This window comes from Dendropsophus ebraccatus, chromosome 5, assembly GCF_027789765.1.
Source record: "Dendropsophus ebraccatus isolate aDenEbr1 chromosome 5, aDenEbr1.pat, whole genome shotgun sequence".
Lineage (NCBI taxonomy): Eukaryota > Metazoa > Chordata > Amphibia > Anura > Hylidae > Dendropsophus > Dendropsophus ebraccatus.
The window spans coordinates 57,988,801-58,013,665 of NC_091458.1; the positions used below are offsets into that span (position 1 = coordinate 57,988,801).

The following is a 24,865-nucleotide window of genomic DNA, read 5'->3' on the forward strand; positions in this document are numbered from 1 at the left end:
GGGGCATCTATAAGGAAGGGGGGGGATAAGAGAAGGGGCATCTATAAGGAGGGGGGAAGAGAAGGGGGCATCTATAAGGAAGGGGGGGAAGAGAAGGGGGCATCTATAAGGAATGGGGGGAGAAGAGAAGGGGGCATCTAGAAGAGAAGGGGTCATCTATAAGGAAGGGGGGGAGGGGACACCTATAAGGAAGGGGGGGAGAGGGGGACCATCTATAAGGAAGGGGGGGAGGGGGACATCTATAAGGAAGGGGGGGAGGGGGGCATCTATAAGGAAGGGGGGGGAGAAGAGAAGGGGGCATCTATAAGGAAGGGGGTGGGGAAGAGAAGGGGGCATCTATAAGGAAGGGGGGGAGAAGAGAAGGGGGTATCTATAAGGAAGGGGGGAGAAGAGAAGGGGGCATCTATAAGGAAGGGGGGGGGAGAAGGGGGCATCTATAAGGAAGGGGGGGGAGAAGAGGAGGGGGCATCTATAAGAAAGGGGGGAGAAGAGAAGGGGGCATCTATAAGGAGGGGGGGAAGAGAAGGGGGCATCTATAAGGAAGGGGGGGAAGAGAAGGGGGCATCTATAAGGAAGGGGGGGGGGGGAGAAGAGAAGGGGGCATCTATAAGGAATGGGGTGGAGAAGAGAAGGGGGCGGAGAATGGGGCATCTATAAGGAAGGGGGGGGAGAAGAGAAAAGGGCATCTATAAGGAAGGGGGGAAGAGAAGGGGGCATCTATAAGGAAGGGGGGGGAGAAGAGAAGGGGGCATCTATAAGGAAGGGGGGGGAGAGAGGGGGGCATCTATAAGGAAGGGGGGGGGGAGGAGAGAAGGGGGCATCTATAAGGAAGGGGGGAAGAGAGGGGGGCATCTATAAGGAAGGGGGGGAGAAGAGAAGGGGGCATCTATAAGGAAGGGGGGGAAAGAGAAGGGGGCATCTATAAGGAAGGGGGGGGAAGAGAAGGGGGCATCTATAAGAATTGGGGGAGAAGAGAAGGGGGCATCTAGAAGAGAAGGGGTCATCTATAAGGAAGGGGGGGAGGGGGACATCTATAAGGAAGGGGGGGAGAGGGGGACCATCTATAAGGAAGGGGGGGAGGGGGACATCTATAAGGAAGGGGGGGGAGGGGGGGAGGGGGACATCTATAAGGAAGGGGGGGGAGGGGGGCATCTATAAGGGGGGGGGAGAGAGGGCCATCTATAAGGGGGGGACACCATAGGGAGAGAGCAGGCCATCTATAAGGGGAGAACATAGGGGGAGAGGGGGACAACATAGGGGGAGAGGGGGATATAAACGTACAACATTGGGGGAGAGGGGGATATAAACGTACAACATTGGGGGAGAGGGGGATATAAACGTATAACATTGGGGGAGAGGGGGATATAAACGTACAACATTGGGGGAGAGGGGGATATAAACGTATAACATTGGGGGAGAGGGGAACATCTATAAGGGGAAAATAAAGGGGGAAAGGGGGCCATCTATAAGGGGACAATATAGGGGAAGAGGGGGCCATCTATAGAGGGGGCAACATAGGAGACCATCTATAAGGGGACAACATGGGGGGGCATCTATAAGGGGGACAGCGGGGGGGGGGCAACATAAGGACGCTATCTATAAGGAGGGGCGACAGAGAGGAGGGCCATATACTAAAATGGGATCACATAGAGTCAGCCTGCCCACTAAATGTGGGTGTAAAGGGGCCAATACAGATGTGCAGTTGGTAGAGATGAGGATGGTGACAGTGTGTGGAGCCTAATATGTCTGTCTGGCAGATTCTGTGGATTCGTGGCCCGGAGAAGTTCTCATAACGGCCCAGGGCAGATGGAAAAGAAAATGAAAAGGGAAGAACTCTGATCAGAGAAGACGTCTCCTGTAAGTCACCTGATGTAACTGTACTGTAATTTATATGGTGTACAGAACCTGTGTAGAGCTGAGTGTGTTGATTGCATAGTGGTCGATCGAGAAGGGGTGGGGCGGGGGGGCCCCAATCAAAAGTTTGCTATGGGGCCCAGCCATTTCTAGTTATGCCCCTGCTACTGAGATACTGATTATTATTAAAATCATGACACTTCATTCTTGCAGCAGATTTTTATTGCACTGTGAAAATATAGTGTTGCGTTGTAAAACAGATATTTAGCTGCTGTGATTTAAAACAATTCTTACCTGTCCCTACTCCCCCCGCACCCTCCATCGGTATCTCTGGGTGTCCTGCTCACCCAATCGCTGCACTGACACAGCCAGTGATTGGCTAAGCAGGGTGCCACTTAGCGGGGGACTGTGGGACGCTGCAGGAGGGCACCAGAGGGGCAGACAGGTGAGAATGATCTTTGTTATTTGGCATTACAGAAACTAAATCGCTAAAGTTTTAAAACTCTATGGCACTATATTCTCACAATGGAATGAAAATTGCACGCCATAGATTTTAATAGTAATCAGTATTGCAGCGGATTGCACTGTGAGCGTGAAATCCACTGTAAAAATCCACTGTGATATGGTACTATGAATGGTCCCTAATAGTACAATGCAAACATTCCTTATAGCATACTAGTCCTCCTAAAGGAGAGTGTCATAAAGACGTGTGGAGACTCAATGGCCATTCTGCTCCACTGGGAATTTCGGGATTCAGGGTGTGTTCACGTGTAACCAGTTTGCAGCGTATTTTACAATGCGAGTTTTACAGCAAATCCACTGAGATACTTCATATCACTAGAGTATATGGATCTTTTCATTTAGCCGTGAAAATGTAGTGTCAGTCATACTAATTAGGAGCATGGAAAAATACTAAATAGCAGCTTCTTATCTGCCCGCGCTCCTGAGTCTCTGGAGCCCTGCTCATTGACGGCCCCCTCAGGCAATCACTGGCTGCAGCAGGACAGCGCACTCATTGGCTGAGCGAGGAGTCAGTGACTAGGGACCCGAGGACTAAATCACGAGCGGGGGCAGGTCTGCTGTATTTTTACCAGCAGCTAAATAGTTAAATATGGCTGTCACTACAGTTAAAGGAGAAGTCTGGCGAAAATTTTTATTTAAGTATTGTATTGCCCCCCAAAAGTTATACAAATGACCAATATACACTTATTAAAGGAAATGCACATAAAGGGCTTTTTTCCCTGCACTTACTACTGCATAAAAGGCTTCACTTTCTGGAAAAAAATGGTGATGTCACGACCAGACTATAAAGATCTGGAAAAATATGAGAAATTACTACTGAAAGTATAAAGGGTTTCACATTTTCATTAGCAAATGTATAACTAATCTATATATATCTAAATATAAATAAATATATCTAATATATCCAAAACTGCAATACCCCTTTAAATGCTCAGGTTTTTCAAATGAATCACAGTTTAGCAAGAATTCTTCTTCTAATGTTTAGAATAAAAAGCAACGCACTTCCGGGCATGTTGGGGTTTGTAAGTATGCATGAGTCACAGATAGCCCTGCCTATGCTCGTAAATTATCATTAGTCATAGAAAACAACAGTGCTCTGCAATGATTAAAACAATATGCAGTCCATAAATAGTAGAATTCTTATTGACTTCTGAGTTATATGTTCTCATATAGGATCAGAAGAATCAAAACATTTGGACTGGATTGTTTATAGGATTTGGTGTAATGAACTACTTACAGACTGGCACATGAGTGAGAGACTACGCTTAGGCTCTTTGAGTTCAAGAAAGGACACTATTGTAAAAATTATTTGATTGTTATAATTACTACAATAATTTAGGATATTTACCCGGAACTGTGAAAAATCTGAGTAAGTTTCATCAAAAGTCTTGCGATGTGCTTCCAATAGGACCTCAATCATTTTTTGTTGCTCCTCAGATATTCTGGGTTTTTGAGACACTCGGAGGGCTTCTTCTTCTTTACGTTTCATTATCATCTCCCTCTTTCTCTGGACTTCTTCATCTGTTAGGATAACTATAACAGTAGTAGAAAAAAATCCAATAAAATATCCAATAAAATAAATTGGGAGGTCATTATAGAACATTAGTGCGGGTTACAAGGAAACAAAGCATAAACCTAAATTTCAACCCAACAGAACACAGGTCAGGTTCCACTAGCATGTTTTTGAAAATGAATTTGCCCTGTTAGTTAATGTCTAGTTTAAATAATGTAAAAGGTGTGTATATACAATGCATCATATTTACGATCCTTTGTAAACTCTAGTGTACGAATGAACGATGTGTGCATAATTTAAACATTTGCAAACAATTTATGATGATTTTATGGTCAGGCTCAAAAGAGGTCTTTAGTAAACAACCGCACCCCTCCCCTCAACTCCAAATCGGGTTAGAGCAATAATGTGGAATTAAAAGTTTTAGGTATATGAATCATGGTGTTAGCTGGCGGTCTAATAAGGATTTGCAAACCAGGTTTGAAACCATCTCACCACCCAAACTAGCATGGCTCAACCCCTTCGGGACCAGGCTAATTTTCGTTTTTGCGTTTTCGTTTTTTCCTCCTTGTGCTTAAAAGGCTATAGCACTTGCATTTTTCCACCTAGAGACCCACATGAGACCTTATTTTTTGTGTAACTAATTGTACTTTGCAATGACAGGCTGAATTTTTGCATAAAGTACACTGCGAAACCAGAAAAAAATTCAAAGTGTGGTGAAATTGAAAAAAAAACGCATTTCTTTTATTTGGGCGGTATGTGTTTTTACGCCATTCGCCCTGGGGTAAAACTGACACGTTATATATGTTCCTCAAGTTGTTACGATTAAAACGATATATAACATATATAACTTTTCTTGTATCTGATGGCCTGTAAAAAATTCAAACAATTGTTAACAAATATACGTTCCTTAAAATTGCTCCATTCCCAGGCTTATAACGCTTTTATCCTTTGGTCTATGGGGCTGTGTGAGGTGTAATTTTTTGCGCCATGATGTTTACTTTCTATCGGTACCTTGATTGCGCATATACGACTTTTTGATCGCTTTTTATTAAATTTTTTCTGGATTTGATGCGACCAAAAATGCGCAATTTTGCACTTTGGGATTTTTTTGCGCTGACGCGGTTTACCGTGCGAGATCAGGAATGTGATTAATTAATAGTTCGGGCGATTACATACGCGGCAATAGCAAACATGTTTGTTTATTTATTTATTTACTTTTATTTATAACCTGGGAAAAGGGGGGGGATTCTGACTTTTATTAGGGGAGGGGGATTTTTATTGACAACAACACTTTTTTTTTTTTAACTTTTACACTTATACTAAAAGCCCCCCTAGGGGACTTCTAGTATAAGTGCACTGATCTCTCATAGAGATCTCTGCAGCATAGATATGCTGCAGAGATCAATGAGATCGGCACTCGTTTGCTTTTGGCTGCTGCAGACGGTACGATATATCGTACGGAAATTCGTTTTGCGATCGCTTAAGCCTATCTCACACATTGGTTAAATCGGCAAACGACTGTTTACACTAAACGATCTGCGAATTTTTTGCGAACGACGATTATAGAACATGTTGTAAGATCAAAATGAACGATTTCTCGTTCGTCATTTTATCGTTCGCAGCGTTTACACGTACGATTATCGTTAGAATTCGATCGTTATTGTGCGAATTCGCACGATAATTGTTCCCGTGTAAACGCAGCATTAGGGCAGATCATCTCAGATTAATTTAATTGATTTGACTTTGTCACAAAAGTGTTCGATGAGGGCGGTGCTGTGGATATCACCTATCTAGACTTCAGTTCCCTTATAAACCACCGATAGAGAATTCAGTGACAAGTGGACCTAACTAGTCACAGTCATTAAAAATAACTTTTGACATATCATCATACATGGGAAAAGTTATTAATCGAAGAAGGTCTCACTGATAAGATCCTCTGTGATCAGGAGATTTAGCCAGGGAGAGAAAACAGCAGCAGTGAAATCCACTCCCCTCTCCTAATCAGCTAATTTTGACAATGCAAGTATATATTGTCTGAATTAAAGAGTGGTGAGTGAGTATCACACATCTGCTGTGCTCTCTCCCCAGCTATATACCCTGACCATGTCAGGTTTCAGCAAAATCCTCTTACATAGCCCAAAATATTGAGCCATGTACAGGCACAAATAACTGCAGATTGGTGCTCACTGTACCTCCCCTTACTCTCTGCATACCCCGCCACAGATGCCAGCAGGCCTGACACACCGGAAACTTGCTTTCTTCGGTGGTGCTCTAAGACTGCTGAACGTTTGTGGAGGAAATCGAGAACCTTCACAGATTTCCTACACTGTATATTCATCCTCAAAACCTATGACTCTGTCCTTAACCTCACGAAACAAGCCTACTTCCTCTCTCTCATGTCTTTACTGTCCAACAATCCAATAAGCCTCTTTGATACCTTTAACTCTTTTCTTAAGCCCAAAGTTCAGACACCTATTACTGACCTCTATGCTGAAGACCTGGCCTCCTAATTTAAATCTAAAGCCCCTTTTACATGGGGCGACAGAGAGGAGCAAACGAGCTGATGGCGCTATTCCACGCGTCGGCAGAGAGTGGGTGAGTACAGGGAGGGCCGTCTGGGTGATCGTTTGATCGTCTGGGCAGCCCCTAGGAGATAGCAGTAGTCTGCTGCTGCTCCTATTCCATGGAGCAACGGCAGCAGATCGCTGCTAATATGTTAAAAGACAAACGGCTGCAACGATCAGCCGACATAGTTAATGTCGGCTGATCGTTGTCTTCTATAACACAGCCGATATCAGACGATAATCGTTTTGTGTAATAGGGCCTTAAAATTGACCCTCTGACATCAACTCCCATTCCTTCTTCCACTTCCTCATCACTCTCATTCACTGACAGAGGAAGAAGTCTTAGAGCTCCTCTCATCCTACTACCTGCCCTAGTGACCCTATTCCCTCACACCACACTCAGTCACTCTCCTGCAGTCACTACTCATCTCAATAAAATATTCAACCTCTCCCTCTCCTTCAGTATCTTTACATCCTCCTTCAAACATTCTATTAACACCCCACCACTGAAACCAATTGGACCTAATTTGTGCATCTAACTACTGACCTGTCTCTAATCTACCTTCTTTCCCTTAAGGGGGGCTTCAGACTGAGGAATTCTCGCGGAAAATGTCAGCGGAATTCCGTCAGCTGTCCGCCCGCACATCTGGGCGCCTTTCAGTCGGCCCCATAGACACCATTCTATGGGCCGGCGTATTCCGCGATCCGCTGAAAGAAGTGACATGACACTTCTTTCAGCGTATAGCGGAATACGCCGGCCCATAGAATGGTGTCTATGGAGCCGGTGGAAAAGCGCGTGCCCGTGCGGGCGGACAGCTGACGGAATTCCGCGGTCATTTTCCGCAAGAATTCCTCAGTCTGAACCCACCCTAACTCTTGAAACGTTTGGTCTATTCTTGCCTAACCCGCTATCTCTCTGATAACTCTCTAATCGACCCCTACAGTTTGGCTTCTGATCCCTATACTCCACTGAAACAGCTCTTATCAAGGTGTAAAATGATCTCTTGAAGGCCAAGTCACAAGGAAAGTATTCCGTGCTGATCTCTCAACAGCGTTTGACACCATAGGCCATCAGCTCCTCCTCTCCATACTCTGCTCTTTTGGCCTCAAGGACTCTTTCTCCTGTTTTTTTTCACACTTCTATGCGAGACTCAGATCTATTTTTTACTCTCTACGTTCAAGCTCATGCACGCTACTGTCACCTACATCTCAAAAACTTCTTCAGAATCTGCCCATTTCTTACCATTGACAAAGCTCAGACTCTTACTGTCGCCCTTATCCATCCTCCTCTTGAGTACTGTTACTCCCTACTAATTGGTCATCTTCTCTCTAAACTCTCCCCTGTCCAGTCTATCCTGAATGCAGCAGCCAGACTCCTCTTCCACTCAAGCCATTACACTGATGTCTCCCCCCTGTGCCAGTCACTGCCAATTCTTCCCCTCCATACATCTCCCTCATTTCCACCATCCTATCCGTGCTCTATCTTCTACTAATGATCTTACACTAATCTCGTCCATAATCAGAACCTCACACTCCCACCTTCAAGACTTTGCTCTTGCTGCACCAGTTATCTGGCATGCCAAAGACATTAGATTCATTCACATAACTCCGTTTCAAGCATGCCCTAAAGACTCACCTCTGCTGTCCCCTAACCTTCCACTCTATATCTCAAATAATTCCATGAACTTTTAACCTGTACTAAGACATTTGGGGGGGTGACTGGCTCACCCAACACCTATAAGCGCTTTTGGTTTCTATGTACAATGGCTTAACCATCGGCAAATAAAGCACTTGTTTAATTTAAGAACTGATTTAATTCTGTAATGTATAAATGTAACCCCTGTACTGTGTGCACATATTAAAAAAAAAAAAAAAAGGTGCTGTGGAATCTGTTAGCACTATACTAATATTATAATAATAATAATAATAATAATAATAATAATAAATCTTGTTATTGGCTGCACATCAGCTGCTTAGACAAAAGAGATGTACAACCGATAATTATATTACTAGCAACACAAATGATCAAATTTGCTGACTAGCCACTCACTCCTCGGCTGATGGCTGGTCCTTTTATATAGTTGGTTAAAGGATAGGTATTGTTACAAGTGAAGTGCCACAAGGGTTTAATTTGAACACTATTTTTGTTTGCTGATGACACAAATAGAAAATAAAACTCGATTTTAACCATAATACAGGCCCCGGGAGGAAGGACGACCCCGGAAACGAACATGGCAAAGTGATAACTAGAGAATGGTACTGGCGGTTTGGGGTGGGTGGTGGTCAGTACATATTTGCTTCAGGTGAAGGGAGAGATTTATCAATCACGGCTGGTTAGTTGGGGAGAAACCATTAGGGACCACCTCGGTGACTTGTCATTCAGGCAGCATGAAAGTGATAACAGGTTCTCTTAAAACATTTTACAAGATTTTTATTTGAAGTTGTCAACTTTAAGTCAGGTCAGACAGTTTATAAGTTTTTTAATCTGTTTCTTTTCCCTCTAAATTTGTTCAGCAAACTGGAAAAAGATTAACATTATAATTATATGCTGCCTGTTGCCTCTCTATTATCTATTAGAGGCTAAGAATGAAATTTGGAAAAACACGAGCAGAGCCATGTAATTTCCTTTAGAAGACAAGGGTGATCGATTTTTTTAATTTTTTTTAGAACTTGCTTGGAAGCGCGGATGTAAAAACATAGGCCATATAGTCTGGCTGGAGATAAAGGAAATGGAAGAGTTTTCTTTTAATTAAAGACTCTAAATACAACAGAAGATAAACATTATCCACAAGTCTGTTAAATGTGGCTTGCATTGCATTACAAAAGTTTTGCAACTAATCAGCAAAGAAAGATGTTGTTCAGAAAGAATTGTTAATATAGAACGGCTCAGTTCACACTATAGTTTATAAATATAGGGGGACACTTATGATGTCCGGCGTTTTTTAGGCCGGGCTTACAAATGTCCCCACAGCTCTGGAGCTCAGGGGATTTATGTAGAGGCGCATTGCCTCTACATAATACCATTTGCGAATATTTTTACACCGATCTTCCCATCTGCGCCTAAAAAAGGCATTTACACCTTTTCATACATGCCCCCCATAGTTTCTACATGTAGTTTATTTTATCAATTAACAAAATGCCAAGTGAATGAAAAAAAGAGAACCTAAGTCAAATTAACATTTAGTGTGCCTTTGCACACAGTTTCTGAAGGAACTCAGAGTGGTTGTTCCATCAGCTTGAAAAACTAAGTACAGATCTCCACAAGGAAGGAAGCGGAGGGCACTCGCCAAAATGTTCAAGTGACGTATTTCATACAGTACAGCATAAAATCCTTCATGTCGCTGTGCAGACGAGGACGCTGAAGACACACTCACAGGTACCAGCAGTTCCACATGCACGTGCGCTACTTCAGTAGAAGAGGTCTGAAAAAGCTAGCGTGCTCCTGAAACCGCTGCTACCAGTAAGCATTTGTTCAGAGTCCTCGCTTGCACAGCAACATGCTGGACTTTATGCTGCACTAAGTGAAATAAAGGGTCACTTGAAGATTTGGGCAAGTGCCCCCGGCTTCCTTCCTTGTGGACATATTGTGTTGCTGCCCTGCACCTTGGAGAAGGTTGCACCACCATAATGACTAGTAAGCAGACTGTTTTGTAACTTGGGACTGTGGCTAGGTATCCAGGGTGAGGAGGGTAGTGGTGCCGATTGCTGTGTTTTTCGTTGTTGATTAGGTACAGATCTGCTGTGGTTGTTGCTGGTGTTTACGTTGTTGATTAGGTACAGATCTGCTGTGGTTGTTGCTGGTGTTTACGTTGTTGATTAGGTACAGATCTGCTGTGGTTGTTGCTGGTGTTTACGTTGTTGATAAGGTACAGATCTGCTGTGGTTGGTTCTTCTGACTCTTGATTATGTTGAGATCAGAAGGCTATATTACCACTTTCAGGACTCATTGTTCTTTTTTACACTGAAGATAATTTGTAATGAGATTGGCTGTATGTTTGGAGTCATTGTCCTGTTGCAAAAAATTTTTTAAGCCAATTGGACACCTATGGTAAAAGGGGTCCTAAGACTGTTCTACACAGCCCGATGTTCTGGAGCAAGTGCAGATTTGTCAGCTCAGCACTCGCTTCCCTCTTGTGCATATACAAATGTAAGCCTCGGCCGTTAGACACAGCGCTGCCGGATTAAAAGTTGTTTTTATGACAATAACTGCATCCCCTGCCGAACGGACCCCAGGACAGATCTTGGATTAAAAGCAGCTATCCGAGGGTGCAAGTGGTTTGGGGGGGGGGACAGATTGTGGGTACAGAGTCGCTTTAATACAGCAATGATCAATGAGATCATTGCTGTATTACTCTGGTCTGCTGCAGACCAGATGAATGGATTGCCGAGCCAGGATCAGCGTTCAGCGCGACACTGGCTGAGCCCAAGCCCAGTAAATATAAGGGATCTCCCCTCCGCGATCGCATTGCAGGGGGGAGATCCCCCCACTAGACACCAGGAAAAGGGGGAAATACATTTAAATGCAGCTGTCAAAACTGACAGCTGCATTTAAATGTATAATTAGCGGGCGCTGTGATCGGACCACGCCAGCTAATAGCCGTGGTCCCGGGCCCTACTGACTGATGCCCGAAGGAGTTAAAAAGGGGTATACATTAGGCTCAAGGGGGGTGAATATCAGGCTGCAGGGGTGTAAACGTGATAATCAGCAGAAACAGATAGGTCGCGTTTTTGCTCATTTCCACATGGATTCGCCCAGTAAAATCAATTGAAGATCTAAAGTCTGCACAGATTACAGATGTCAATTCCATGCTCTGTGAACAAGCCCTATGTTTCCTAAATTTGGTCGCATTTATTTAAAGGAGCTAATAAGGCATACTGTATATTTCTGAAGGACTTGATGACCTTAAAACAACTTTGTAAGAGAGGGTCTGTGCTAGACTGAAATATGTTTATATGATTCTCAGTGGAATACATATGACAAGAACTGTGGCTTAAAATGTAAAGGGTAAACAGTTCAGCGGGTAGATTAAAAAATATATAATTAGATACTATACAAACTATTTATTGACTTTACCATGAAGAACCATAACAAAGGCTTCAAATAAAACGTTTTATTCCTGACAACCCCCACCCCCCTCTAAAAAGAGGTTATGTACAGCACAGTATTATACAGGAACGTGCACTTTTGTAGCACACCTTATAGAGAGCCTTACACTTTTGTATTGCAGTATTTTCCTAAAGTTTATATTGTTTCATACTCTTCAGTTTTATCAAGATGCCTTCTATCTATCTGTGTACTGGCCATCCAGCAATAAAGGAAGCTGTAATGTAGCTTTGTGTATTCTATGTTATAAATGCTACTAAACCCTGCTATCCCATGCAGATTAATTGTAGCCATTAAATGACAGTGGTAAAACAACGGTTGTGAATGTGCTTGGGAGCATGCAGCCCTATAAATTCTATTTTCTACATATACAGACAGTTAAAATTATTTATGGTCCTGTCTTGGACAGAGATGTCAACAAAGAGCACCATGTCAGACTGAAAAGAAAGATTTTCAAATAGAAGTAAATTACAAATCTATATAACTTTCTGTAACCAGTTGATTTGAAAGAAAAAGATTTTCACTGGATAATCCCTTTAAATATGTGACCTACAGAAGCCGCTTAGCAGTAACTCTGTAAGGCTCTGTTCCCATTGGCCTGCTCTAATGCAAACCTGGTGGTCCCTACTGTAAGTCAGTGAGATCATTCAAGATTTATTGGGATGTTTGTAACTCAGCCTTCTTACCTATCATAGATTCCTCAGTACACAGCATTCCAGAAACAAAGCCAAATGAATATTAAAAAAATCACCCCTAGGACACCATAACCCTGCATGTCATTAATTACCTTACAAAGCCACCTTGACATATGGGTTACCTTTACATATTTGTTGTGGCTATAAACATACTGACCCATAGAAAAAAAAATGTAAAGCATTATTTACACCACACAGCAAAAAGTTTCAAGGGCAACCCCTCTCCCGCTATTTTTTCGATTCCCTCTCTACAGGCTATACCATACGTGTCCCCTAGATGTGGGCCCCACACCCATCTTTATATGGAGGGTTCCCTGGCCTCCTCCTCTGGCCTGCTCTCAGCTGCCATAAGTAGTCAGAAATCCAAAAACAAGCCAAGTCAGCAAGTTCTGCAATTTGTGTAACTTCTATTGACTTTAATGGGAGTTGCGCAAATGGCGTAGCCCCACCTCCCCAGGTTAAGTAAACCTAATTCACAGGCTATGCTTTATATGCAACTCCCATTAAGAGCAAATGGGAGTTACACAAATTGTGTAACGCACCAGCCTTGGCCGTTTTCCCGACCACCTCCAGGAGATGCAGAGTGGCCAAAGGGGTCGAGGAGCCCTCTATCTAAATAAAGATGCTTTTGTTAATATGCATTTGTCGATTTTTACCACAAAAATAGTTTTATGCTCTCTTCTACACAAATGATTTTAATACCCATTCACAATTGTGCTAGTTTAAAGCAACGATAACAATCACAAAAAAGCACTTTTGCAAACGACCTGAAAGCTTTCACTATAAAACAAGAATAACAGTCATTAAATATCATCACCAATTACGATTGTTTGTACAATCGAGTATATAAACGATCGTGTAGATTTACGGAGAGATTTGCGAACGATTAACTATGATTTTATGGTCAGCTCACAAGCAAATTTTAGTTGTTTGATCTAAGAAAAAAAGAATATGGCTTAAATTTGAACACCACCATATTTTTATGATAATCTTTCCGTGTAATAGGGCCCTCGAACTAAGCTGACATTTCCAGCAGTATTATTTTTAACATCACAGACAGGATCACAGTGAAAGGTGACACCAGTGTATAGAAAATACATCATTCACAATAACTGATGCATAGATCAGCCTCCACCCTCCCCTGGCTCGTCTATTGTGCCCACGTCCAAGCGTATTTTTCTAAATGCTTTTAAAAATTCACTGTTTAACCCCTTAAGGTCAAAGCCAATTTTCGTTTTTGCACTTTTGCTTTTTCCACTTTATGTTTAAAAGTCCATAGCGCTTGCATTTTTTCAACTTGAGATGTACTGTATATGAGCGCTTATTTTTTGCGAAACCAATTGTACTTTCCAATGACAGGCATTATTTTTCCATAACATATGCTGCGAAACCGGAAAAAAATCATTTGCGTTGTCAAATTGAAAAAAAAGGAATTTGTTTTGATTTCGGGGAGTTTTGCATTTACGCCATTCGCCCTATGGTAAAACTGACTTGTTATGCATGTTGCTAAGTCGTTATGATTACAACGATATGTAACATGTATAACTTTTCTTTTATCTGATGGCTTGTAAAAAATTCAAACCATTGTTAACAGATATATGTTCCTTAAAATCCCTCTATTCCCATGCTTACAGCGCTTTTATGCTTTGGTCTATGAGTCTGTGTGAGGTGTCATTTTTTGTGCCATGATGCGTTCTTTCTATCGGTACCTTGATTGCGCATATTCGACTTTTTGATCACTTTTTATTACATTTTTTCTGGATTTGATGCAACCAAAAATGCGCAATTTTGCACTTTGGAATTTTTTTGCCCTTACGCCGTTTACCGTGCGAGATCAGGAATGTGATTAATTAATAGTTCAGGCGATTACGCACACGGCGATACTAAATATATTTGTTTATTTATAAAATGGGAAAAGGGGGGTGATTTGGACTTTTATTAGGGGAGGGGATTTTTTATTAATAAAAAAATATTTTTTACTTTTATTGTTACTTTAACTAGAAGTCCCCCTGGGGGACTTGTATATACACAGCACTGATCTCTCATAGAGATCAATGCTGTGTATATACACAGCAAAGATCGATCAGATCGGTCATAGATTGCTATGGCCTGCGGGGGGGAGATATGTCCCACTATACACCAGGGACATGTGGATCAAAGCCTCTAAGTGCAGCTGTCAGGTTTGACAGCTGCACTTAGAGGCATAATTAGCTGGTGCGGCAATGGGACCCGTGCCTGCTAATAGAGGCACTTCCCCGCTGCACATGTCAGCCGGGATCAGCTCCATTCGGAGCGGGGTCCCGGCGGGACCCCTCTCTGAACCCCCCCCGCTGCACCATGACGTATCAGATACGTCATGGGTCGCTAAGGGGTTAAATTTGGCCAGGCTGGGCTGAATTTATTTATTTATTTTTTTTAAAAAGCACACTCAGGTGCTGCATTCTCCTACCATTGTCTCTCTAAGGGTATGTTCACACTGAGTAACAGGCGGAATTTCTCGGCGGAACTTTCTGCCGCGGAATCCCACCTGTCTCAGTGTGTCATAGCCAGTCTATGGGAGAGCGCTCACTCCTCCGTTGCCACCGCTCTCTGCTCAAAGAAGTGACAAGTCACTTCTTTGAGCAGAGAGCGGCGGCTGCGGAGGAGCGCATACTCTCCCATAGATGGGCTAAGGGACACTGAGACACACCTGTTGTACTCAGTGTGAACATACCCTTAGGGTCTTTTTTCACGTACAGATAAATTGCTTGAGTGCTTGTTTAGCGAGCGACAGGCAACAATTTTTTTCTTTAAAACAACAGGCGTTAAAACAAGATGATATATTGCTATGTAAAGTCATTAATGCAATCATAATTACAATTGTATTGCGTTTATATATACTGTGAATGATCGTAATTGATCGTAATTGTTTCATATCTATATACCATGAATTATGAGTGTTTACGCTGAAAGATTTGAGAATAATAAACAGCGATTTTGAGGTCAGCTCAAAAGATGTGATCAATGACATATGAATGAATCTTCGTGCAACATTTGATCGTTCATCGCTTAGATTCAAACAATGTAGTAATTTTTTGTAATTAAAAAATCAAAAAACTTTATTGCATATCAAAAAAGGAGTAAAAAGCTCATATCATGGTAAGCTACAAATCATGATATGAGCTTTTTACTCCTTTTTGAAATGCAATAAAGTTTTTTGATTTTTTTTAATTACAGAGTGCTGGGACCACCTCTTTGTTACCTTCACCCTGAATTGGCAGCTGGTCGAAGCCACCCTCTAATCTATTGGGACCTTTTTTGGATTCATGCTGGAGGTGAGCTGACTACCACCATTTTTTGTCTGTTTAATAATTTTTTGCACGATAATCAGCCAATGTAAAAGGCTGCTGCTCAGTACTTCTTGGTGATGTCCCAGCACACATAAGCAGCTGCTCTGCCAATCATCGGCCACAGTATTGACCTGTCTCTGCCATTGGCTGGCTAAATCCTTGTGCTTAGACCAGGATCAGGCAGTGCTAAGCAGTGGAAACTGGGCACCAACAAAATGGCAGCGATCATGTTTGCAAGTGCACATTTTTATTCTCCAAAAAGTCCTTTTAGGTCAGTGCTTCTCAAACTGAAGCGGGCCTCACCAATGAGGCGCCCCCTAGTTGTTGGTGAGGCGCAGATAGGAAGGCAATTTCCACGAAAGTAGCTATAAGCTGCACAGTTCTTTTTCTGGCTGTAAAAATCTCTGGTTTAGGAACATTGTCGGCTAATTTTGTACTTATTTTATTATAGAGTGTTTAGGAGAGAAATTAAGGGTATTTTTGCATGGACTTCCAACACAGATGGTGAGGCCCCAGCATCCTCTTGGTCAGTCTGGTGAGGGCTCCCATAGAAAAAGTTTAAAAAGCACTGCTTTAGGCTATGTACTCACTAGGTACCGGTCATTGTCATAAAATAACAAAGTTTAAATGTAGTGGGAACATAGCCTCAGTCTGCAGAATATTTAAAAAATTTTTAAAAAAAGGGATATTCCTTCAAACTGATGTTTTATTGTAAAAATTACTTAGATGTAAGTTTTGATTTTAGGTGAACCCAAGAAATTACATCAATAATTACAGGATATTTAAAAACGTGACTTTTTGGCACAGAGAAAGATTCCATGCGACTTTCTATTTTTATATCTGTCCACGTTACTGTTCTCTAAATCAGTGGTTTTATAACAGTGTTTACTAATTAACTTGTGGAAAACTGAGTGAGTCAATTCTATGATAAGGACATGGATGTGTTTTTAATACGGTCAGTGCAGTTGACCTGTATACTAATGAAGCAGATTACTTGTTAACATCAAGTTGCTTAACATTGTAAGACTATTACAAAAAAAAAAAATGGCCATCCGTTCAAGTTAAATGTGCTATATAGGAGAGTTCAAGATGTGATTTATATTTTGGGGGCTGCATCAGTGTGATAGAGGGTATAAAATAACGGATGCGACCATATCATTATTTCTATCGATACAACCAAAATATCAAGTGCTATTCTCACATGAAATTCATCTTTAGGCTATGTTCTCACGCTGTATGAGCTGTATTCCCCGTGAACGCCCGTTGCTTAATGCTACTTATGGCCAGAATTAAATACCAAGTTAATTGATTTCGGCTGTATAAAAAAGGTGACAAAATATAAAAAAATGTGACAAAAACAGAGAGAACATGTTTCTTACACAAAATTACATACAAAAACTCCATACAAAAACTCCAACTGCAGTTCTGCATGGAAGCAATGCATGACATACTGTATATGCAAAAACTGCAACCATGACTAAACACTTATATTTTTGTACTGTAAGTAAGAATTCAATTAAAACAAAGTTTTAACATTGTCATAGTTTTGTGATACAAGGTACTACAAAGAAAAAACACACAATTTATATTGAGATATACTTACATTCTTTCATCATGCCTATATCGACACAACGTTTAAGTCGACAGGACTGGCAATGTCGCCTGTTATCCTTTGTTATTCTACAGTCCCCATTAAAAGGACAAGTAAAAACAGCTTTCCTCTTCATGCTCCTCCTAAAAACAAAGCAAAGCAGAAGATGTAAAACCAAATCACTAAAAAGAACAATGTACCTGGTAAAAAAAAATTATGAAAATAAGAATACAAAACATTGTAATGGTTTGCACTTAGGTGGGCTAGCAATCCCCCAACTGTACTGTATAGATAAGTAGTATTATTCAGTCATACTTTACAGGTGTTAAAGGGCAATAATCACTTTAGCAGAGACTTATTTTTTGTACCCAAAATACAAAATTATATAGCTTTCTAAATAATCTTCATTAGAAATTTCCTGGCATTTAGATTCTTTAGAGCTTATGCTGAACCAAATTGCCCCATAGAGATCTCACTTGTGGCCTATTGCAATTCTCAGCAGGGCTCCCAGTGAATGCTAGGAGTTGTAGTTCAACTCTCTTTCATGATAGACAGTTCATTTAAGATGTGCAGCTTGTGGCCAATTACAACTCTCAGCAGCAGGGTTCTCAATGAATGCTGGAGGCTGTAGTTCAACCACCTTGCATGAGATAGATAGATAGGAGATAGATAGATAGTCAGATAGTTCATGATGTGCAACTTGTGGACCTCTACAACTCTTAGCAGGGATCCTAATGAATGCTGGGGGTTGTATTTCACTGGGTTCAATTCAAATCTCAGCAGCAGTGGCCGCAGGTCTTCCAGTGAATGCTGGGAGTTGTAGTCTGAGCACAGCCTGCAGAGCATTGCTCCCTCGTACAACAAGGGACCCTTCACACAGTGCAGCTCAGAGCACTTCTGTCACTTACCCACTCAACGCTTCTATTTCTTGGTGGGGACCCTTGGGGCTTTGTGCTCCCCTGGGTTCTGAGCTCAGTGTCGGGCAGTCGTCATCGGGACATGGGCGCCTGTGACCCTGTGGAGCTCTAACACGGCGGGTCGTGCTTGGAGCACGGGGGGGGCATGCCAGGCCGTGCTGGATCCAGGGGGGGGGGGGGGGCGCTCTGACATGCCGGGCTGTACGGAGAGCGGGCGAGTCGATACGCCGGGCCGTGCGGGCGGGGATCGGATGCCACACCTCTGTGTGCTCTGACACGCAGGGCCATGCGGGGCTGGGCTGAGCCGTACTGGGGGCGCTCTGTTAAGATGTGCCAGGAGGTTAGCTGGCTGCTCTGACACGCTGGTGTCTTACAGCTCTTACAGTTTAGACAGGGACATAGAAGTACTGCAGATACCGTCTTGGCGAACTTGAAGTCGGTTAACCGACGCCAGAGACGGTATTGGTATTTTCGCGGTATATCGCCCAGCCCTAGATCTCAGATGCTGTAAGCAAAATGCTTTATCTCTGCAATCCCCTCAATGCCCTGGTGCTCCTCCCCAGGTGCTGGATCCAGTCCTAGGAAACTTCTCTCAGTTTCTCAGGACTGGATCCAGCTTTTCCCAGCACCCAGGGAGGAGCAGCATGGCACAGCTTCGCTTCATTATTCCTGTAAATTTGCTCATCTCTAATCCAGTTACCTAAAAATAAAAACTGCTATATAAAAAGTTCCCATTCTGGCTGAGAAAAAGAAAAAAAAAAAAACTATTAATTGCAATAGGAAATAACTAAATGAATTGTTTCACCAGATTTATAAAATATGTCACTTTCCAACTCATTTACAAGGGCAAGTTGAACGGTATGGTATCCCAAGAATAGAAGGGATGTTAGCCTACAATTTATGAATGCATATCATTCACGGTAGACAAAACATTCATGTTAATGCTTTATCAGAAGTAAAAAAAAAAAAAGATACAAAATGTTCCCTGTAAAAAAACAAACATATACAGCAAAATATCAAAAACAGGAAACATGTGCCCACAGACAAACGAGAATATGGCAGGCTGGCAAGGATCTATTTCAGAGCAGAAGAAATAAACTAGGATGGGAACCAAAAATTCTGACAAGAACGACTCTGAACCAATAAGAGGACAAGGGCTGGTTTTACAAACGTCCGTGAAGGTGCCACATAAGTGTCTAAAAATGCCTCAGCGCTGGAAATTATGTTATTCATAATAACCACGAGTGTACTTGGAAAGCAGAGACACCGCAATGTGGAGGAAAAAATATTGGTTATTTAAAGCAAATGCTATTACATTTTCCACTCTGCCATTAAATTTTTTTTTAGTTGCACCACAAGATTATAAATAAGCACCGTGTAAATTGTACGTTACAATCTACACTGACTTACATTACGCCAAGAAAAACGTGAGGAACTGAAAGCACTTAAAGAAAAACTACTCCCAAAATATAGTTTTGATAAAGCAAAAAGCTCAAAACAAAAAACAGAAAAAAAAAAAAAAGTCATTGTCTCTGTAAACAAGCAAAGACATAATTTACCCCCCTTTCTGTCACGGTCATTTTTACTGATGACCTAGCAGAAGGCTGCGAATATTGTGTAGTGGCCATGCTTGCTTACGCAGCTTAGCTTCCAATGATTTTAATAGAGGATGAAAGGCGGTAACCCAGCATGGCTGCCAAAGAATGTACATCTGTCTGTTTCCAACTTCATTCACTGTGTATTGCAGGCAACATGGCAGACAGCTGATCGGCGGAATGCTGTGTGGTGGACCGCCGATGATCAGACACTGATGGCCAAAATGTCACAGCCAATTTTCATTTTATAGTTGCATACACCTGCTGGAAGCAGGTGTATATTTGGTGTGCTGGGCGCAGGTTCGCCTCTTAGTGAGTTCGGCCGGGGAAAAGCAAAGACCCATCTTCAATGCTCTTACTATGGGAAGGTGGTTGTTGGCCAAAATCTCGCAATACATGGTTCCATCCATTCTCCTTTCAATATGAGAAAGAGAGAGACAGGGGGCGCTTCCTCGTGTAATAAAGGATGACCAGGTAAATGGTAGCTGGATCTTACAGGGATCCACTCACCTGGATAGGTTGTGCAAAATTTAGGCACAACTCTATATGCAGCATAAAGGGGTGTACTCCGCAGCTGTACTGGGGGACGTCACCACCGACGGTGGGAGAAGCAAATGCATATGTGTAATCAGCTGATTACAGGACCAAGAGTCAAATCCACACTAGGTATAATAAGCGCAGGAGTATTCAGATTTGCACACAACGGTTGCTTGATAAAGGCCCATGTTAGACAATATAGGGTCGAAACGCGTTGCAATAAAGAGTATATGTTTACTATGCCATCTATCTCTGGATGATCCCTGGTTGCACCATTGTGTGCAAATCTGAATACTCCTGCGCTTATTATACCTAGTGTGGATTAGACTCTTGGTCCTGTAATCAGCTGATTACACATCTGCATCTCCTTTCAATATGGTGCAGTCATCCTGTCCCCTTTACAGGAAAGCACCTCCAGAGTATGATGTTTCCATCCTCATGCTTCACGGACTGTATTTTTGGGCTTGTACTCATACTTCTTCCTCCATAGAATACAAGTAAAGTTGATGCCAAAAGTTGTATTTTGGTCTCATTTGAACACACAACCTTCTTCCATACCTCCTCTGGATCATCTAGATGGTCACTGGTGAACTGCAAATGAGCCAAGGCGTGCTGGCATGTGCAAGGGGTTCTTGTGTGCCCAGCAGGATTTTAATCCTGTTACTAATGATAATCTTTGAGACTGTGGTTCCAGCTCTCTTCAGGTCTTTGAACAGGTCCACCAGTGTAGTTCTCGGTTGATTCAGGACCTTTTTCAGAATCATCCTTAACCCACGAGGTGAGATCTTGCATTGAGCCCCAGACAGAGGAAGATGGACAGACACATTGGGTGACATTTATCATTTGCACCTTTTTTTGCGAATATTTTTAGCACTGTGCACTGGCTTATATGTTTGCAGCCTAGTAAGGTATTTATGAACATTCACATGTTGGTTCATAAATCACCTGCTATAGCTTCCCTGGCGCTGTGCATTTTACTGCAGGTATTCATGAATTGACCCTGGTTAAAAAAGTTCCGCTACCCTGGGACTGGAGTACAGATGCGAACGAAAATGCGAAAATTTCAAAATTCTCACATGATAAATCCCGGCTGAGAATATTCTTACGGATAACCACGGCCACAAATGTCAAGAAGGCAAAAAACTGGAGTAAGCTGTCATATTCACACATACACCGAGCTACACTGTTTAGTAAATCTGACGAAGGGCTGTGCACATCACACTTACACCAAAAAATACTAAGGAGCACAAGGTTTCTTCCATTTGCTAATAATTGTGTCAACAGTCATTGCTATCTCACCAAGCTACTTAGTTATTGTCCTGTAGCCTACGCTACCTTGTGCAGATCTACAATTCTGTCCATGGTGTCTGTAAAGCGACTCTGTACCCCCAATCTGTCCCCCCCAAACCGCTTGTACCGTTAGATAGCTGCTTTTAATCCAAGATCTGTCCTGGGGTCCGTTCGGCAGGTGATGCAGTTATTGTCCTAAAAAAACAACTTTTATACTTGCAGCACTGAATCAAATTGGCGTGGTCTAGAGTGTGTGTGCCCTAGGATTGTGATGCCTCTCCATCCTTCCTCCCCGCCCTCTTCACCATTAGGAATGCCCCCGCAGGATTTTTCCTATTCCTCACCTGTCTGAACACTGCACAAGTGTCTTAACGATTCAGCACATGTGCAGTGTTTAGGCAGGTGATAATTAGGAGAAATTGTAATAGGGGCATTACTAATGATGAAGAGGGCAGGTAGGAGGGACGAAGGGGTGTCATAATCTTAGGGAATGGGTACTCTAGACCACGCCAATCTGACACAGAGATGCAAATTTGAAAGTTGTTTTTTAGGACAATGACTGCATCACCTGCCGAACAGACTCCAGGACAGATCTTGGATTAAGAGCAGCTATCTAAAAAAAAGGTACAAGCGGTTTGGGGGGGGGGGGGGGGTGTCAGACTGTGGGTACAGAGTCGCTTTAAACAGCTCTTTGGTCTTGGCCATAGGGGAGAGGTTGGAGTGTGATTGATTGAATAGGTGGACAGGTGTTTTTTATACAGTTTTTATTTTATTCATAAGTTCAAGTAGGTGCAATTAATACAGGAGGAATTGTGGGAAAGTGTGTGCACAAAAAAAAAAAAAAAACACTGTACAGTGACATCACAAGTGTACACATCTGATTTTACCAACTTTGCTTCATGGGACAACCCCTTTAATCTCTTAATCCCATTGAAACTCTTTTCAAAATGAAAAGTCAAAGAGAGTATTAGGTATGTGTTAATACACAACAGGAATTCAACATTAATGAGCCAGGCTGACCTGTAATTCCCAAAGCCCTAGCAGCTAGAATGGAGCCTGGAGCGAGAAGTATGACAGAAAGCTGTAGAAGTCTCCTTTTTATCCATTCCTAGTTTTGTCTGCAAAAAAACTCCAAAACTCAAATGATACTGTAGTTAAAAGGGATTTACCACTAACAACATTGACCACTTATTCAGAGTATAGATGTTAGATTGCTGAAGTTTAGACCAAGTGGATGGCCACAAAGGAGAGATGTATAGAGCTCTATATGACACTATGGGTAATTATTTTTTCTGAGAGAGAACAGCAGTGCCCATGCACAGCTACTAATATACACCACAAAAATTGGGTCCCCCATTTAAAGGGAACCAATCACCTCCCTGATAAAAACGTGAACTGGCCTTAGTACCGTATAGCTACTGAACACAGCTGACCAACAGTCTCTAAAGGGATGCCAACTTAAAGGGGTAGTGCGGCGGTAAAGAATTATTCACAGACTAACACACATTACAAAGTTATACAACTTTGTAATGTATGTTATGTCTGTGAATGGCCCCCTTCCCCGTGTCCCACCACCCCCACCCGTGTACCCGGAAGTGTGGTGCGCTATACTCACCTGTCACGTGCCGACACCAGTCTCTGATCTTCAGTGAGTGACGTCTTCTTCGGGCGGCCGTCGAACAGCTCCGACTGTCCCGAATGCCGGCAGCCCTCTGCAGCATCATCCGATGCTCAGCCGCGATTGGCTGAGCATAACTGTGCTCAGCCAATCGTGGCTGAGCACAGTTGTGACGCGGCGGAGGGGGGACGGGCGGCAGCGACTCGGACGGCCGTACGAAGATGACGTTTGGCACAAGATGGCGGACGGCCCTCGACACAGATCAGGTAATGTATAATGCACCAACACTTCCGGGTACACGGGTGGGGGTGATGGGACACGGGGAACATAACATAGCGATTCACAGACATAACATACATTACAAAGTTGTATAACTTTGTAATGTGTGTGTGTTATTCTGTGAATAATTTCTCAGCGCCGCACTACCCCTTTAAAAAAAAAAAATCCATCTTTAATGCTCGGTCTCAGCTCCCAGTAGCTAGGCATGAGGACGGAGCCAAAGTGGCATGTAGTCATGTTGCATCTGCCCTCTTTCCAGCCACTTGCACTTGATTGGCAGCCTAAAAGCTGGGCTTTGCTCAGGCTGCCAGTCAAGCATTAGTGACTAGGAAAAGGGTGGGGGCAGTGTGACTAGATACCGCTGTGGCTCCACCCTCTTGCCTAGTTACCGAGAGCTGAGACAGAACATTAATTTTCTTAAATTGCTGCCCCACCATAGAGTGATAAGCACAGCATCGTAGAGTTGTGTCCTGTAGCTATAAGGTACTGGGTAGGGATGGTCCGAACAGAGTTCGGTTCGGGTTCGTACGAACCTGACCCCTCGGTAATGATTCCCGCTGTCTGCCCGCTCCGTGCAGCGGGCGGATCCAGCGGGAGGACCGCCTGGAAAACTGGGATACAGCCATAGCCATAGGCTGTATCCCAGTTTTCCAGGCATTCCTCCCGCTGTGTCCGCCCGCTCCACGGAGCGGGCAGACAGTGGGAATCTGATGCCGAGCGTTCGGGTTCATACGAACCCGAACCTCGGCAGGTTCGGACCATCCCTAGTACTAGGGCCAGTTCACTCTACATCAGGGTGATGATAGAGTCCCTTAAAAAGATGATTGGGCTCCCAGTGGTAATGGTTAAACCCCTTAAGCCCTAAAACGTGCTACTTGTGGGGAAATCCATTCACGGACAGAAATATTGTCAGTATGTCTCCAATTGTTTTTTTTTTTTTTTTTTTTTAATATAATGTGAAGGAGATAATTGTTATACAGTCCTAAATATCTAATGTTACCTATAGAAATCAGCATATATTGAGTATTCATTATATAATGTATTCATTATAATATGTAACAATTGCATTACTGTCTTGAAAATGTAAAATAAAAAAAATTTAAAATAAAAAGGAGTACTTATTGGCTTTGCTCTGGGCTAAAACATCAACTAAAACTTACTTTCTACCACTTTCACATATTATGCTAAGCAGGCACTAACCTACGCCAGGGCACCTCCTATTGAATCCAATTGTGGTGGTGGTGGGAAATCCTGACCACAGAGTAAAGATTACTAATGTCACATTACATGACAGTAACCGATGTACTTTATCAATATCAAAATGATGCTGGTCAGTCACTCTTATTTCTGCATGGCACTTTCAGACATTTTTTTTTCTATAGACATCAGACAGTATGTCAGAGATAATGTGGACCTATCAATGAAACTTTCAACCGTTTCTTCTACCAGACTAGGAA

At 42.6% G+C, this 24,865-nt stretch overlaps 1 protein-coding gene across 1 annotated transcript in view; it reads right to left on the minus strand.

Annotated features, from left to right (window-relative positions):
* The window catches only part of VDR (vitamin D receptor), a 99,973-nt gene that overhangs the window by 23,752 nt on the left and 51,356 nt on the right, over positions 1-24,865 (minus strand). Inside the window, exons 3-4 of the mRNA XM_069972224.1 lie at positions 17,185-17,315; positions 3,725-3,909 (exon numbers count right to left, since the gene is read on the minus strand). Coding sequence (XP_069828325.1) covers positions 3,725-3,909; positions 17,185-17,315 — 316 coding nt within the window. The remainder of the gene's footprint in view (positions 1-3,724; positions 3,910-17,184; positions 17,316-24,865) is intronic.